The 16,851-nt window shown below is 40.4% G+C and overlaps 1 protein-coding gene across 3 annotated transcripts in view; it reads left to right on the top strand.

The window, feature by feature from the left end:
- Positions 1 to 16,851, top strand: part of MGAT4A (alpha-1,3-mannosyl-glycoprotein 4-beta-N-acetylglucosaminyltransferase A) — a 54,307-nt gene that overhangs the window by 33,479 nt on the left and 3,977 nt on the right. For 2 of the 3 annotated variants that reach the window (XM_081003425.1, XM_081003426.1), the window contains 10 exons: positions 195 to 241; positions 1,094 to 1,207; positions 2,101 to 2,176; positions 4,439 to 4,553; positions 6,048 to 6,178; positions 7,797 to 7,904; positions 8,698 to 8,891; positions 12,775 to 12,853; positions 14,810 to 14,876; positions 15,942 to 16,302. In XM_081003425.1, coding sequence (XP_080859551.1) covers positions 195 to 241; positions 1,094 to 1,207; positions 2,101 to 2,176; positions 4,439 to 4,553; positions 6,048 to 6,178; positions 7,797 to 7,904; positions 8,698 to 8,891; positions 12,775 to 12,853; positions 14,810 to 14,876; positions 15,942 to 16,084 — 1,074 coding nt within the window. In that variant the 3' untranslated portion in view covers positions 16,085 to 16,302. Of the gene's footprint in view, positions 1 to 194; positions 242 to 1,093; positions 1,208 to 2,100; positions 2,177 to 4,438; positions 4,554 to 6,047; positions 6,179 to 7,796; positions 7,905 to 8,697; positions 8,892 to 12,774; positions 12,854 to 14,809; positions 14,877 to 15,941; positions 16,303 to 16,851 lie in introns of those variants that run through there. The other variant, XM_081003427.1, reaches the window with a different exon arrangement.

Here is a 16,851-nt window from a genome sequence, read left to right as displayed (position 1 = left end):
TTGTGAGCTCTGTCATGCTAACTTTTTGATGAACATTAATCATTATTTTATGTATTTAAATAATTTCTAACCCACTTCACTGCTACTTGAATTTTTGAAAAAAAATGCTGTAGAAATTATACAGTCATTTAAAACTAATTTGTTATACTTGGTTCAAAAATGTTGCTTTAAAATGCCTCTCTTTCTCCCCCCAGACAGATCTTGATTATGTAAATGGCGTTGTAGCAAGCCTAGAAAAGGAGTAAGTTTATTTCATTGTTTATCCATTGTTTATTTCAGTTTTAGTAATAGTTTTCTTCATATGCATGGGTTGCATACTGTGGTAAATTGCATGGAGCAATTAGATGGTCTCAACTTGCAAAACAGCAAATGGGATTAAAAGGTTCAGTCTGTCATAAACGGATTATGTTGGAATGAAATAAATGGATTGCAAAGCACCTATGCTAAAGCTGCTATGCTAGCGCTGAAGTATAGAAGCAGCTACCTGCATACTTAAGAAGTTAATGCATATTGTGGTTTTAAATAATAGATTATGAGAATTAAGGCCAGACCCTAAAGCAATTTCTGCTTTTGTAGAAGACCCGGATGCCAGTTCTTGCTAGTTGCAGCTGCTTGTGCATTGTTGGATTCTATCCCAGTGGGATTTTCAAGGGACATAGGGAGGTTTTGTGGAAAGGAGAGATCAAGCAGAAGTCACCTCACAGCCTTTGGACCCCAACCTGTACATATCACTTTATATATGGATCTACATTCGTGGTTAAGCCAAGCATGGGCAAACCCGGCCCTCCAGATGTTTTGGGACTACAACTCCCATCATCCCTAGCTAACAGGACCAGTGGTCAGGGATGATGGGAGTTGTAGTCCCAAAACATCTGGAGGGCGAAGTTTGCCTATGCCTGGGTTAAGCTGATATTAACTTGGCCACAATATGATTAGGCTGATACTAATTTGCCCGGTGCTACTGGGTGAGCACTGTGACTGAACAGAAATTTGAACCAACCCAGCTCCAACATTTGATCACCACATTAGGTTTCTGGAGTGTAGCGTTCCCTAGAATAGTATATAACGACAAATTTGAACTTTCTGAATACAGGTTTTCTAAAGAAATCAGTTCTGGCTTGGTGGAAGTAATAGCTCCACCTGCATCCTACTATCCTGACTTGACAAACCTAAAAGAGACGTTTGGAGACTCAAAAGAAAGAGTCAGGTAAGAATTTCTCAGGGTACTGGGGAATAGTAACTTCATTCATTGTAGATTGTAGAGTGCATTGAAAATTCATAGAATCATAGAATCATAGAGTTGGAAGAGACCACAATGGCCATCGAGTCCAATCCCCTGCCAAGCAGGAAACACCGTCAGAGCACTCCTGACATATGGTTGTCAAGCCTCTGCTTAAAGACCTCCAAAGAAGGAGACTCCACCACACTCCTCGGCAGCAAATTCCACTGTCGAACAGCTCTTACTGTCAGGAAGTTCTTCCTAATGTTTAGGTGGAATCTTCTTTCTTGTAGTTTGGATCCATTGCTCCGTGTCCGCTTCTCTGGAGCAGCAGAAAACAACCTTTCTCCCTCCTCTATGTGACATCCTTTTATATATTTGAACATGGCTATCATATCACCCCTTAACCTCCTCTTCTTGATATGGAAATTTCATAAATGGGAACTGTCATGTTCCCCCGCCCCTTAGTATTAATAGTAACTGGGGGTGAAATACTCAGATTGCTACCATAGGGGAGAAACTTAATCTCTCTGCACCATGCTATTCTCCCGGTTTTGAAATTCCCTCTCCATGATGTTCACCCTACAGGGCAAAACATATAGGTACTTGAAATCTTGTTGCTTCTTTGTGGGACTGCTTGGTAAGATGGCTTCTAACAGGTTGCGGCTGAGCAGCAGTTGGTTTGGTGGGAGAATCCTGCAATGAAACAACTGAAAGGGCAGACTACATTGCTTCTGGCAGGTCAGCTCCCCAAATGGTGGCTCCCAAGAGGACCTCAGGGTTCACCACCATGATAGGAGTGCTACCTCCTGAAACCTTGTATATGCCTTCATTGCCTACTGAGATGTTTAGCTTAGAAAACTAACTGTATTTAATTTCAGATGGCGGACAAAGCAGAATCTGGATTATTGTTTCCTTATGATGTATGCACAGAAAAAGGGTGTTTACTACATTCAGGTAAATTGTTGTTGTTGTTGTTTTACTTTGAATGGTGAAAACTAGTATCCAAGACATGTCCTGTGCTCTTGTAATCAGCATAAGAACAGTTATTTAGTTGAATTGCAGTGTTGGCATAGTATATGGGAATTGTTTATAAGTGTTTTATAGATAGACCAAACAAACGAACAAAAAGCCAAGCCAACTAAGGGTGATGGGTATGTAAATCATAACTTTTTAGGAAAATAGAGCTAAAACAAGTAAGGTGATTTGTAGTTATGTTTTCCCTTTAAATGTTTTAATTTAAAATATAAAATGCCTTAGTTAAATATTGTTGTTTTTTTAATTGTTAAAAAATGATGCTAAGATTCTTTCCAGATTTAGTTGCTTGGGCAAGCCTGCGTTTATTACTTTAGAAACAGCTGTAATTGCCAAGGTGATGCTTTGCAAATATGGTTTAGTTCGTCACATATGGCTGCAATAAGACCAAGATTGATATGCACATGCTTAGTTTCACACACTGTCTAAGTAGCTGACTCTAATTCAGTGAATCTAATTTGCTCCTGTAAAATTGAGCAGCTGCGTCATTTCTTGCCTGAATAGGATTTACAGTAAGAGCAAAAGCCTGTAATAACTACGGAACTGCACAAATGTTTTTTTCCAGCTCTGCCTTCGATCCTACATCATCAAAGTAAATTTGGAAATAACACATTTTATCCTTTAAGTGATTCTCCTGCAGTGCCTTGCCCCCGCATAAAGCCAGCCATTCCATATCCTATCTGCATATAAAAGATGGGATTGCAACGAGAAATGGATAGAGTCTCTGTCTGACATGATAATTCCTGCACTATTCGGGGTTTTTTTTTCTGGTATTCCCTTCTCACATGCACAAGCTTTTTGGAAGTTTATTAGATCCCAGATAACATCCTTATATAACTGTGTCCCTGTACAATAAACAGCTTTTAACAATACTATTGTGCAGGGTTGTTTTTGTTTTAAAATATGCTGTCTCTCATAAAAAAAACCCTCTCTGTTGATATTGTTCCACCAGTGTTATTCCATGTGATAAATCTAATTGTGTAGGTGGATTTTAAAGGCATGGCTGTGTGGTCATGCAGTCTCTAGTTTGGCACCATGGAAATAAATAATATTGGAGGTGTTGTGTTGTTTCTGATTGTGACCCTCTTGTTGACTGAATGCATTTTTAATCTTTTGGAGGATTCCATTAGTGGAAACGTGGGAGGTGATTTTTGCCCTTCAGCTTCCTTTGCACCCCTTGAACTCTGCTCCAGAGGTTTGGGGCACCCATGGAACAATATGTTTGGTGGCAGAGGGGGAGTCACAGCTGGAGATTGGAGAAATTTGTGTCCATGGTTCTCATGGAAGCCTGCACTGAATCAAATGTTGGATTCAGACCCTTCTCAAATATTTCTGTTTAGATGATGACCAACTTAGGGTCTCTTCAACCCTAAAATTTCATCAGTAATGGGCTTCTCATAAGGCAAGAAGGTTAAACCTCAAAGAGAAAAAATAACCTTGTTAGCAGTGAGACATGTTCTTGTTGATGGGCAATGTAGTTTTGATCACCAAAAGCATGTTTTTGTTTTTGTTTTCCATTTAATTTCTGAGTTAACAGGACAATCCTGCTCAGAAGTAAGTTGCAATTAATCAGTGAGATTCAGGGTACTTCCAGTTAGAGACTGGAATAGTGCAAACAAGTCATTCAGATATCACAACAGTAGGGTGTTTTTCCCCCTTACTGGATTTTGCTTGGAAAGGGTAAATTTAGATTAAATTTCAAACAAAATATCCACTGGCATTTTGATGCCCATGATGTTCTGGGGATGCTGCCAATTTTTTTTATTTTAAAAATGCATGCATGAAGGGCAGGCATCTCGCAGTATACCCCTTACCGTGTATAGGATTGCAGCCTCTCAAAAGTGATTGCCCTTTTTATTTATAGTTTGCAGTCCCCTCCCAGTGATCGCAGTTGAGGCAAATAATGAGGTTGTATCTAACAAAGTCATTCTATTAACACCACAACTTCTGCTTCAGCAACGTAACTTCTTCTCCTCTCTGTGTCTGTCTGTCCCAAGAACATTTGGGGGGGTGTGTGGGGGGGAAGTGAGGGAAGAAAAGTTATGTTAATGGAATACATTTGTTGGATGCAGCCCAAGAAGTTCAAATGTACGTTTGAGTTTGAAATGTGGTTTGCCTAACACACTCTTTTTCACATTTTGTTTCTTCTTTTCTTTTGCTGGTCTTGCTCTTCGGCTCCCTTAGCTTGAGGATGACATTGTTGCCAAGCAGAATTACTTCAGCACAATAAAAAATTTTGCGCTTCAGTTGTCATCCGAAGATTGGATGATTCTTGAATTTTCTCAGCTGGGATTCATTGGTAAGAGAAATTCCTCTTTAGCAAGTTTGAAAGGGGTGGAGGAAGGGGTTTGCAGTAGGGGTGGGCCGCCCCGGGTGACAAAATGCCGGGCGGCACTCACTGCGGGGCCTGAAGCACGCCTGAGCCACGTGTCTCTCCTGGGGGTGACGCAGTGGCTTGGGCCCCCGCAGGCTCTGTGCTGCCCCAAACGGTCTGCCTGCCGCTTCCCCCTCAGCTGTAGGGTGGCTGAGTGGGAGGAGGTAGGCAGACTCCTCAGAGGCACCGCAGAGCATCCTGCCCCGGCTCGCCCTGCCCCACGGGCAGCTGGCCCCGCCCCTGGGCGCTGGGCATGTGTGCCACCCCAGGTGCCTGATCGGCTTGCTCCACTGCTGGGCAGGTGCAGGGGAGGGTGGAGAGAAGAAGAGAAATCCAGCACTCTGGTAGAGAATCCACAAAAATGTCCCAACTTTTAAAATATGGAAATATAGTGAGTTTTTAATTCTTTTAATTTTGTGGCTTTCCCTGTATAATTCCACATATTCAGTTGCATGCTGCTTGTTGTGACAGAATCCAGCTGCTGAAAGTTAGAATAATTCTATAGCAGTGGCTGCCATCTCAGAAGATGACAAATTTCTATATGGGCTCCAGTAATTTAAACTATTTCCCATGGAGGTTAGGCTCAGTGAAGAGCTGCCCTCATTTTAGAGGTTTCCCATACAGCTTTTCCCACTACAGGTTTCCCACCTCTATCAAAGCCAGTGACTTCAAACGTTTCACTTAGAAACCTTTCGTTTTCAATATGGTATTCACTTGACTGAAGAGGGCAGATTCCTCTGCTCTCATTGCGATGCTCTTACCTTTGAAGTGAAGAGGGCAGCACTTGTGGACAGGGAAGCTTAATCTGCAGTCTTATGGCTCCTGTACATGCATAATATCTGCTGATCAGACTGAATGAGGAACCTGAAACATTAGAGCTGTAGATCTACCACAAAAGTGTGGAATGTGATTTTCAGTGCAGATTATGGGAGACCAATTTTTCGGAATTGTAATTTTTTAAAAGAAGCATTGTTGAAGACATGAAATGGGTGGGGAGAAACATAGCACATGTTAAGTTTTTGTTAAATATCTATAAACCAAGGAATATCTGGGTAACTTTCTCCCAAGATTCTCAGTCTCTGCAGACCTTCTGCCCCAAATTATTTGAGTGCCATCTTTTCTTTTACTAGTTTGCGTTAAGATTCTTTAAAAAAAGCAACCCACCAAATCTTCAGTGGAGAGGTTTTTTTGAGCACCAAATATTTATATTCATATATATTTATATATAATTTATAGCCTTCTTCAGTGGAGAGTTGTTGTTTTTTGAGCATCAGATATTTATATATAATTTATAGCCTGCTTCTGGAATTTCTATTACCTTTAGTCACACTAGCTAAAATGGCTCTTTGGGGGTGGCAGGCTGAATTTGCATTTACAAAGCCCTGGATAGCTGCTGATATAACTTCATTTTATTTACAGGTAAAATGTTTCAGTCTCCAGATATTACACTCATTGTAGAGTTCATATTTATGTTTTATAAAGAGAAACCTATCGACTGGCTCTTGGATCACATTCTTTGGGTGAAAGTTTGCAACCCCGAGAAAGATGCAGTAAGTTTTGAGTGTTAAGTATTTCTCATAAATACTGTCTTATGTGAATGGCCTGGTTTGCATGTAATGCAAAGCCAAACCACGACTTAGTGTGAATGAGCAAATGGAGAGAAGATTGTGGCTGCTTTGGTTCCACCACTGCACTGCTGAACAAAGCCATGGCTTGGCTTAGTGGCCCTCCATATGTTGCTGTGGCCCTCCAGATGTTGCTGGTCTACAACTCTAATCATCCCTGACCATTGACCATGCTGATGGGGGCTGATAGGTATTAAGAGTTCAGCAACATCTGGAAGGGCACAGGTTCTCCATCACTGGCTTAGCATGTCATCTGAACCTGGGCTGATGGTTTAGCTCTCTCCAGACAAACCACCAGTTCTAGACAATAGGAGAAACCTTGATTACAACTCATGCTTCAACAGGAAGGAGCTAAGCCATGGCCCTGGGTTTGGATGACATGCCAACCCAAACCATGACTTATTTCAGCACAGTGCAGCAGTGGATTGTCCAAGGAGGAGCAGAACAGCCACGATTTCCTCTCCAGGAACCTACAGGTGTGCTTGTTCACACTAAGCCATGCTTTAGCTTAGCATTACATGTGAACAAGAACAATGTAAGAAGTCACTTTATTGTGGATATCTCTGTGAAATAAGGGTGCTGCCACCTGGAAGCACCATAAGAGGAAGGGAAGTGGCGTCTCTTTTCTTCTTCCACACATTACAGTACTGCATAGGGAAACAGAAGCCTTTACTATTCTGTGAAATCTATGGGAAGCTCTGATTTGGCAACCATTATCGTACGGGGGAAATGGTTTGTCTTAATGAAAAAATGAAATATAAACATAATGGGGCGCTACAAAAGTAGTGGCCAACAACCATTTTCTAATTTCTTCAGACTGGTGAGGATGTAAAATGCTTATTTGAAAGGGCGCATGCAGAAGTTAAAGCCTTTTGTTTGTAGGGGAGCTAAAATCTCTAAAAGGTGCATTTTATTATGGCCTCCAAAGAAACCTGAGCACTTGACTACATTAAAAACAAAGTTCCACGTTTCAGACTGTGCCTGTGCAGATGGCATAACTGCTAAAATTAGCTGAAGAGTTGCACAGAATTACTCATCACCATGGTTCTTGTAATAGACTGTAATTATGGTGGCCTGCAGTCTGGGTGTTGTGATTCCTTTGGCATTGACACTGATCTGTTATACTGAGCTACAGATGTGAATCATTCTGGGTGCAGCCTTCTTGGTTTCTTCCACACCGTAAAACCCACTTTGGTCTACTGAGTGCTATTGATAAATTCCTGTTTTCTGTTGAAGTTGGGTTGCTATGAGAGGGGGATGATGGACTGCCTTCCTTGTTAGCTATTATTTCATCCCTTGCCAACAGGATCTTTGATCTTTATGGGGGCAGGTTGTGCTGTTCTTTTCGTGACAGTAAGGTTTTCTTTTCTCCTTGAATGAAAGGCAAGGCATCAAACAAAACAACGGGGCTATGGAAGGCCAGCATCAAGAACGCTGTGCAGTATTTTGGCTCACTTATTTTTAAGTCATCATGCCTAAGGATAGCGTTTAACTTGTTCTGCATTACTAAAGTCTTCCCCCACACCCCAACTTTTCTTTTCAGAAACATTGCGATAGACAGAAATCAAATCTCAGAATACGCTTCAGGCCTTCACTTTTCCAGCATGTGGGTCTGCACTCCTCCCTAGCAGGAAAGATACAGAAACTTACAGTGAGTACTTTTATGCTTCCTTTCCTTTTCTTGGAAGACCAGGTTTTGCAACTTGCATACTAATCAATCTTCTGGGTAATGTTGCAAATTACATCTGTCTCTGGCTACTGCAAGGCCCCACAGTTGACGATCAAATATGATAAAGCAAAAGTGCCACTGGTTGTGATGAATCTACTCCTTTTTCTCCTATTCTTGTAACCCCCATCTTCACCAGAGGTTCCCCCACCCTCCAGAGTAGATTTTGGGATACATGAAGGCTAAAGAGGGATGGAGGAGCAATAGTTTCATTGTGCAATATTGTCAGTGAGGGAGAGGATATTACCCCTTGTTTGCTACAGGGTAGAGGGAAAATCCTGTTCTTCTCATCTCTAATAAAAGTTGTCTTTTTCTTCTCATCTTTAATAAAAACTGTCTTGTTCACTCTCTCTCTCTTTTTAAGTAAACTTTCTTAAAATTGTATACTTGTTGATTAATGTTAATTGACTTTGAATTTTCATTTAACTGCAAAATAAGCCAGTAGCAGGGAGAAAATATATTATGGCTGATAGCCAGCTTGACAACAGAGAGAGGATCAATAATCACTGCAGAAAAATCAGAAAAGGAAAACAGGAGACTGAACAATAGACTCCCAACGTTTGTTGAGGAAAATTTCCTGCCAAGGGAAATGTTTAATGCCTCTTGATAAAAGCTGCTTCAGGCAGGTTTTTTTTGCTACAGCTCACTGAAGCAGAGTCTGTTTTGTATCTGACCTCTTCTTCAGTTCCTAGCTTAATGAATCTTAACGTCTTTTTAGGATAAAGACTTCCTGAAACCATTATTGCATAAAATTCATGTCAATCCACCTGCAGAGGTTTCTACAACTTTGAAGGTCTATCAGGGTCATGCTCTTGAAAAAGCCTACATGGGTGAAGATTTCTTTTGGGCTGTTACACCAGTTGCTGGAGATTATATCCTCTTTAAATTTGACAAGCCTGTCAATGTGGAAAGGTAAGTGCTTCCATGACAAAATGAAGCTTCTGCTGAACGGTGTCTTGAAATGAGGTTGGAATTACAACAAATCGACCAGCTTTATAAACAATTGTTCATGGCATCCAATAGAATGATTAGTTTGCTTGTTGGACTTTTTTTGTCAAATGTTTGGTATTCTAGACAAAACAAAGCCACACCGGTTGTTTAGAATTAAAATAGCCCAGTTGTTATTTGTGCCATTTTGGAATGCATATTGTAAATTTGGCTCCGTGTAATGTCACTTTTCTTCTTGCAAAGAAAAACTTGTGCAGGAAACCATTTTGTACTATTAGGTTAGGATAGAAGTGTACTGTTAACAGCTTTTAAGTTCTATTAAGTTCTAAGTGTATTTAGCACTCAGCTTTAATGTTTTCATGCACACATCTCTATGGGAATTCTTTCCAGTTTCCATTGCTTAGACATGCTTATTAATCCTGTCATGAGGTTGGAAATGAATTTTGCAGATGAGCTTCATGGTCATTTAAATTAAATGCTGGTGACTAAGCAGAAGGGTATATCTTGGAGGTTAAATGATCAGCTGGGTTATCAAAATTTCACATTGGAATAGGTCCTTAGGAATCTGACAGATGAAGAGTCATCCTTGTTTTAACATCACTGACAATGAACTTGTTCTCAAAATATTACAGCTGTGGGTTAAGAAGCAACTACTTGCTGATTTCTGATTCCTCCACTAGAGATATTGCTGGCAGAGCTTACTTGAAAAAGTTGAATTGTGGATGCCCCACCAAGGGGAGGTTTACAACTGCCAAATTTTGCATTTTGTGTAAACATCACAAGATGTTTCTATGGTCAATTTGTAACCCAGTGACCTGTCGCAACTTGCACTCCACCTCCACCTCACTTTTTAAAACAGTAAAATTGATTTATCTTTTGAAAGGTACTAATTATATCATGCTTCTTCATGATCATTTTGCAATTCCTTGGGCACAGATTTGGGGTGTCTCCCGCACCACCTCAATTCAAATAACAACCCAGGGGCTGTAAGTGGTCTGCAAAATTAGTTTATAATGCTATAAACTAATTTGGGGTAGTTAAGTGCGCATGAGCAGCTGTTAATCTGGAAGGATGAGAAACAAGACAAAGTTAAGTTTTGCTGTCCGCATGGCAAAATAGATCTAAGTTGTAAGATCATCTAGCTTTGCCAACACCCCTAAACTGAATGTTATCTTTTTGAAAATGGAAACTCGTAATGTCACACTGACATCCATATTAGATAATAGGCAAGGTTATTTTCAGTTTTATTTGTCTTTCTTTGATCTCTACTGCAGAGAGAACATAGCAAAATGGTGTTCAGAACACTAAATATTACATTTTCAAATCCTACATCAAGTGGCTTCAATTATTACTGATGTTAAAAATTATCAATGAGAGGCATAGCACAGATTCGATAATTTTCTGTCCTGGTTTCAACAAAAAGGGAACATTATTTCAAATAAAGGAAGATCAGTTTTATATTCTGTTTGAACAATTGGGTTAGAAACCACAGATTTCATGAATTAGTCATTTTTACACAACCATTAAAAACTCAGTCGTAGATGTCTGTCTCCGGGAGATTGTTACTGATTTGTTTCATGTTGACAATGAAGCTATTAGCTGAAATGCTGAAAAATAAGCTCATTTTTTTACAGCTGCCATGTTGAAATAGGAATATTTGTAACACAAGATGCTCCTTAAAATAGGAGATGTTATGTCCTATTGTATATTTTACAAATTTGTCTTGATAACGTTAATGTGTGCAGCAATCAGTTTTGCCGAGGCAAATGTATTATTAGGACCAGGGAACCTTTTCATATGTACATGTGTATCATATGTTGTAAGGAAAGTTACCTGAACTCTTAAAGGTTTTACTGACATTTCTGTGGCGGTTCAAATGGTTGAAAGGGGTGGCTAAGGACCTTCTTCGCCTTGATGTTCCTCACGCAACAGTAAAGTTTGTCATGGTGTCTTGTACAAAAATAGCATTTCCATTCAAGTTAAGTCTTCTGTTTCATTCAACTCACAGGGGCTTTTTCTACATTGAAGAGATCTTGCTGCATGGATTCAAAGATATGTACAATATAAAGATGGAGCTGCTTCCCTTAACTTAAAGTTCAATCCAGTTCTGAAGTAATATTTTGTGTGAAGATTGCTTACAGTATATTAAACAAGCAGCAAGTGACAGATTTACAACAACATGTTGTTGTGTATCCTGATGCCAATTAATCTGTCCTTGTGTTCTCATCGTCCGTGTGTAGGAATTGAGTCAGCTTTAATTCATCTCTTTTGGACTATTTATATATGTAATTGTATTCAGCCATTCAGGTTTCAGATGAATTTCTATCTACATCTATTTTTTTGCAATCTGCTTGGGAAATACTACTTTACTACTGCTTTGAATTTTAAGATAAGGGAAGCAGCTGCATATATGTAGATGGAACGCACTGTAATTTGAAGCTGTGGAACGGAGTATTTCTTTGAAATAGAAGCTGCTTATGTAAAATGAATAAAATTAGAAGGATTAACTTTGTATGGAAATGTTTCCTGAGAAGACACAAACAGAATAATCCTATGACTATTTACCTGGAAGTTAACATGTATTAATTGAGACTTTCTGTCAGATGAGTGTGCATAAGATTGCAGGAACTTCATTTCACTATTAGTCAAATGAATGGTTACAGGGTGGGGGGGGGGAGCAAGGAACAGAATTGCTTACATACATTGGACTTTACTTTCTGCTATCATGCTGTAATGTGTAAGGATTTATAACTGTATAGGCAGTCCTCTTTTTTATAGCTTGCAAGTAACAGAAATAAGCGAAAGTGATTTATATTTAGGGGTTCTTTTGGTCAGCTTTTCTCATGATTTACTTGAAATCTTCCCAAACAATTGTGCCCTTTGGATCGCCTGCCCAGAGTCCTCCTGTTGCTGTATCTTGTTGGGCTCTTCCCAAGGCATCCCCCCCCAATGTTCCTGCCTAGGACCTCACACTTCCCTCTAGATAGGATGTCTAGTTTGCTTTTAGGTTAAGCAGCTCATCCTTTCCCCTTTGAGGAAATAGTCACAATTTTCATGTCACTGTCTTTGCATGCGAAAATAGCACTCCGAATAGGCTTCCTGACAAAAGATCGAGATTTGTTTAAAACAGGGGTAGCTCACTTGTGGCTTACAGGTGTTGTTGGACCAACTCCTATCCATAGCTATTGACCATGTTGGCTGGACTAATGGGAGTTCATAGTCTTAACAACAAATTTGGGGGCAAGGTTACCCATTCATGGTTTGAAATTACTGAATTGATTTGGGGGTTGCAATATAAACATACTTCTTATTTAAACATAGTTTAATTCCTTCTAGGCATCCTTACACTGATAGCAGTTAAGAACATACAAATCTCATTTGACAATTTTAGTCCATTATGATTCCTTTGACAGCTGTGTACAAGAACCAGGGGCAGTATTCAACTAACGTATATCATCAGTGCAAGGATTTCTGCCTTGGTAATGCCAGCTATCCCCAAATCTGCTTGAGAGTGTTGGAGGAACCCCTAGAACACATTGAGGGAGCATGTAGGGGGAGGTGGAAAACCTTCCATTGCACAAGCAGAAATACTTGCACTGATGGAACATTTAGTTAGCACCATGTTGGATACAACCCAATGTTATAATCTTTCAGCATGCTTTCTTTTGGGTGTCATTGGCAGCAGTCTTTTCCATACTTACCTGGGAGTAAACCCCTTTGAACACATTAACTTCTAAGTAAACAGGATTTTGTGGGGTTTTGGTCTTTTAGGTGGCCTCTATATGTTTCCATACTTCTCATTAACCATGACTGATCATCTTGGGCTTCTTAATCTTCGCATTTATAGATTCCTGTTCCATAGCGGCAACCCAGAACATCCAGGAGATATATTCGTCAACACAACAGTGGAAGTGTTGCCTTTTAAGGTATGAAGACAGAGAAGTCTGTCCCCCCCCCCTGTATTTATCTTAAGGGTAAAAATGAGTATCTTTCATACATGACATTTCTATTGATGTAAGAGAATGTGGGTTTTCTCCCTCCCCAGTGATAGAACTATTAATCCCACCAAATCTTATCTCAAAAAACTGGAATAAGGAATGTATATTTCCAGAAGGCTGACATTCATGATCTAAGTATAACCTAGAAAAATTGCTGGTAAACAAGAGCTGCCACTACCCACTGAATGCAGAATTGTAGGACTTGGTTTAGCATTTATAGAACTTTGCTTGTGAAATTGACTCCAGTGGCCTTATCAGCCTCAGGATGCTTGGGAGGTGATAACAAAGGCCATACAACAGTTGTGGTACAATTAGGGCTAAGAAGAAAGGGCGACAATTCTATTAGTAGCGTCCTCTCCTTGTGTTCCCCCCTAAATCTTATTGAGGGGTTCTTCCAATTCTCTGGAGCTAGGGTTGCCATATCTTGTAGAGCAAAAAAGAGGACAACCTGAGCAGCTGCCAGCCTGAGCTGGGGAAAGAGCTGCGCACGCTTGGGTTGGCAGCAGCCACGGCGTGCAGAGCAGCCCTGTGCCACCCCCCAAATATAAACAACTCCCCGCAAACCCAGACATTTGCTTTAAGATGTAAAAATCCCCCCGGATGGGCATGTTGGTCCCCAAAAGAGGACATGTCCGGGATTTCCTGGATGTATGGCAACCCTATATGGAGCCGAGTTGGGGACATGCAGTGAACAGAAAGAGAATGGAAGTTCCATTGTGCATCCAGACACTGACCAAAGGAAGGAACACAGTAAGTAGCATAGGTGCCTGGTATAAAAATATGAAGAGACTTAAATTACCTTCTGACTTGTTATTACGATACCGTCATTGAGGGGACAGGGCAGGAGATAAGGACCTGCTATTTGGGCTCAGCATGTCTCCTTCTGGCATGACTGGGACTAGGAGCCGCCTTGCGTGGGGTTGCCATTGACATTAAGTGCAAGGCAATATAAGGCAAGGAGGATTATGATGGGAGAGAAGATTTGTGTATAGCAACCTGTTCTACAGCTTTTGGGCTGTGCATTTCATAACGTGTTCTACAGTATGCTTAGCTATACCTCACAAAGTCAGTTATAGTTCACTTGCAGAATACTGCTCCCTCTGCATCTGCACAAAAAGTAAAACTTTATTTCTTTCTCTTTTTTTAATGGCTCTGTTTGGGGGACTTCTAATCATGATTTGTGTACAGAACAAAGGGACCCATTTCCTGCTGTAATAGAGAGTTATCGACTGATCAGCTTATTTCTGTGACATCTTTACGTGTTCAGTCATATATGCTTTTCTGTTCTTGTTCTCAATAAATTGGTTTTTTAAAAATCATGAAAAAATGGCATTTAAATTGTATACATTTTGAGGCATATTTCCCATAAATGTGTGTTGTGTACATTTAAGTCCTAAAATATGCATCTGTATGCTTTTCTATGCATTCTCCCCTAGAATATTCAGATTAGAATTCATCATCGTGTTATGAGATAACATTTCATTTGTGTAAGCACTGCAGCTTGCCAGACAGAATGCCCTCCTCTCCTTCCCCTACATGCTTTATTGAGGTTCTCCTGACCCCCTCCCAAGCCAATTTCAGACTGTGGGGGAAACCCCATTGTGCAGGGCTGCTTCCACTGACCAGGCTTGTTAGGTGAATCCTGCCCTCATTTCCCCCATAAAATAAGCATTTTTACATGCAGTTTTTAATCTGAATGTCATTGCAAAATCCAGAGAAGTGTGTTTGATCCTTAGACTGTTGTCCCATCGGTGAATGAGGCCAGAAACTGTGAAATTGGGTTGGTTCCTTTTTTAATATGAAGACCAAAATTCTTCTCTATCCCTTATGTATCACTACATTGGCATATAACTAATACTTCAATTTTTTTATCTCGCTTTTCAGAGTGAAGAGTTGGTATTAAGCAAAGAAACCAAAGAGAAACGATTGGATGATGGGTATTTCAGAATAGGTAAAACTGTGTAAAAGGAAGAAAAAAGAAATGTTTTACAAAAATAATCATCAACAAAACTGTTTTGTATCTGAGGTCCCATCTGCACTATACATTTAGAGCAGTTTCATACCACTTTAAACAGCCATGGCTTTCCCCAAAGAATTATAGAAACTGTTAGTTATTAGAAGACTTCTGTTCCCTTCACAGAACTACAATTCTCAGAGTTCCCTGGGAATAGGGATTGGTCATAACACCACTCCGGGAATTGTAGCTCAACACGTGTAACAAGCTACAATTCCCAGAATTCTTTGGGGGAAGCTATCACTGTTTAAAGTGGTATAGTGCAGATGGGGCCTAAGGCAACTTGTCTTATGGCCTGGTCCTATCTACCAAAGCCCTACAGAAGTTTGGGTGATGGCAGCAGAAGCCAAACTCAGATCAGATAGTTGAGCAGCGATTCACTTTTTGGTGTTACCAAGTGTAGGAGAAGGTACCCTGTAGCATCCAACAACTGCAAGGGATGAAGGAAATTCTTGATTGTCCTCCTATATTGTTAAAATAAACTCTGGATCGCTAAAGTAACATATCATAGCACCAGTTCTATATTTTTACAGGCTGACTATGATGCTGCTTTTAGTTGAAACAGAGATAATTTATGATATGAACAGAATGATGAGATGGTGGTAACCCTTTATCTAGAAGTTTCAATTGAGAGCTGTGATTTTAAAAATATGTAAGCGGGGGTATTTATTTATTTTGCACGCAAATCTCAGTCCCAAATAAAGAATATATTTGGATGAATGTTGAAAGTGATATATAAGGTTTGGGGGTGTTGTTTTTTAATGTGGTTTATGAACCATTGAAGCATTGTTCAAACTGAGGCACAAAAATCCTGTTTTTGTCAAAAAGTAGATCTCTGACTGCTTCCACAAACTCTACCTTTTCCTGTGTTGCCTTGGGGACTGCCGCAGTTGTGAACCCATTTCAAAACTAAATACAGTAGACTTACATATAACATGTTCTTATGTGATGGCTTGTATTGGTTGAACGTTTTCATTTAGAATGCCTTTTTGCTTTCTGAAGGCAAATTTGAAAATGGAATGGCAGAGGGAACAGTTGATCCCAGTCTAAATCCAATTGCAGCTGTCCGGCTTCTAGTAATACAGAACTCATCTGTCTGGGCAATTCTAAATGAGGTAAGATTTCAACAGAAATGCCTTGTATGACCAGAAAACCAACCTTCAAACCACTTCAGGTTTAAGTCTCTCTTTAAAATAAGTGTTTTGTGACATTCCGAGTCTGTGGGACTATTGTGATAAACCTCTCAATGCTGGCATTTTGCAGACAGATTTTAGTCAATTGATGTGGCTTCCAGACACAAGTGATACACACTGCAGTTGTGTGAAATCCTGATGCCACAAGCTGACATCTGTGTGTGTGTGTGTGTTTGCATGCTGCTTTGAGAACACTTGGGCATTTGCCTTGCTGAAGCACCCTATGACAGGGGTCAGCAAACTTTTTCAGCAGGGGGCCGGTCCACTGTCACTCAGACCTTGTGGGGGGCCGGACTATATTTTTTTGGGGGGGTGGGGGAATGAACGAATTCCTATGCCCCACAAATAACCCAGAGATGCATTTTAAATAAAAGCACACATTCTACTCATGTAAAAACACGCTGATTCCCGGACTGTCCGCTGGCTGGATTTAGAAGGCGATTGGGCCACATCCAGCCCCCGGGCCTTAGTTTGCCTACCCATGCCCTATGACATCCTAGTGCTATTAAGTATTTTTTGAATGTCAGGTTTGAACCAAAGGTGCTCTTCTCTTCATATCCAACCCAGAAGAGGTGTCTGCTAGCAGATGGCAGGGTTTGTGACCCCCCCCCCCCCGCACCACCTCCCATGCTGTTCCAGATAATTCCCAAATCCTAGGAAGTACTTTTGGAAGGGATTCAAAAAACAAACACTTTTCCGTTAGGTGCTGGAAGTTCTGC

Source organism: Podarcis pityusensis (genome assembly GCF_964106645.2).
Source record: "Podarcis pityusensis genome assembly, chromosome: 4".
Lineage (NCBI taxonomy): Eukaryota > Metazoa > Chordata > Lepidosauria > Squamata > Lacertidae > Podarcis > Podarcis pityusensis.
Note: the sequence above shows the minus strand (reverse complement) of the source record. Positions and strands in the feature narration are given on the sequence as shown.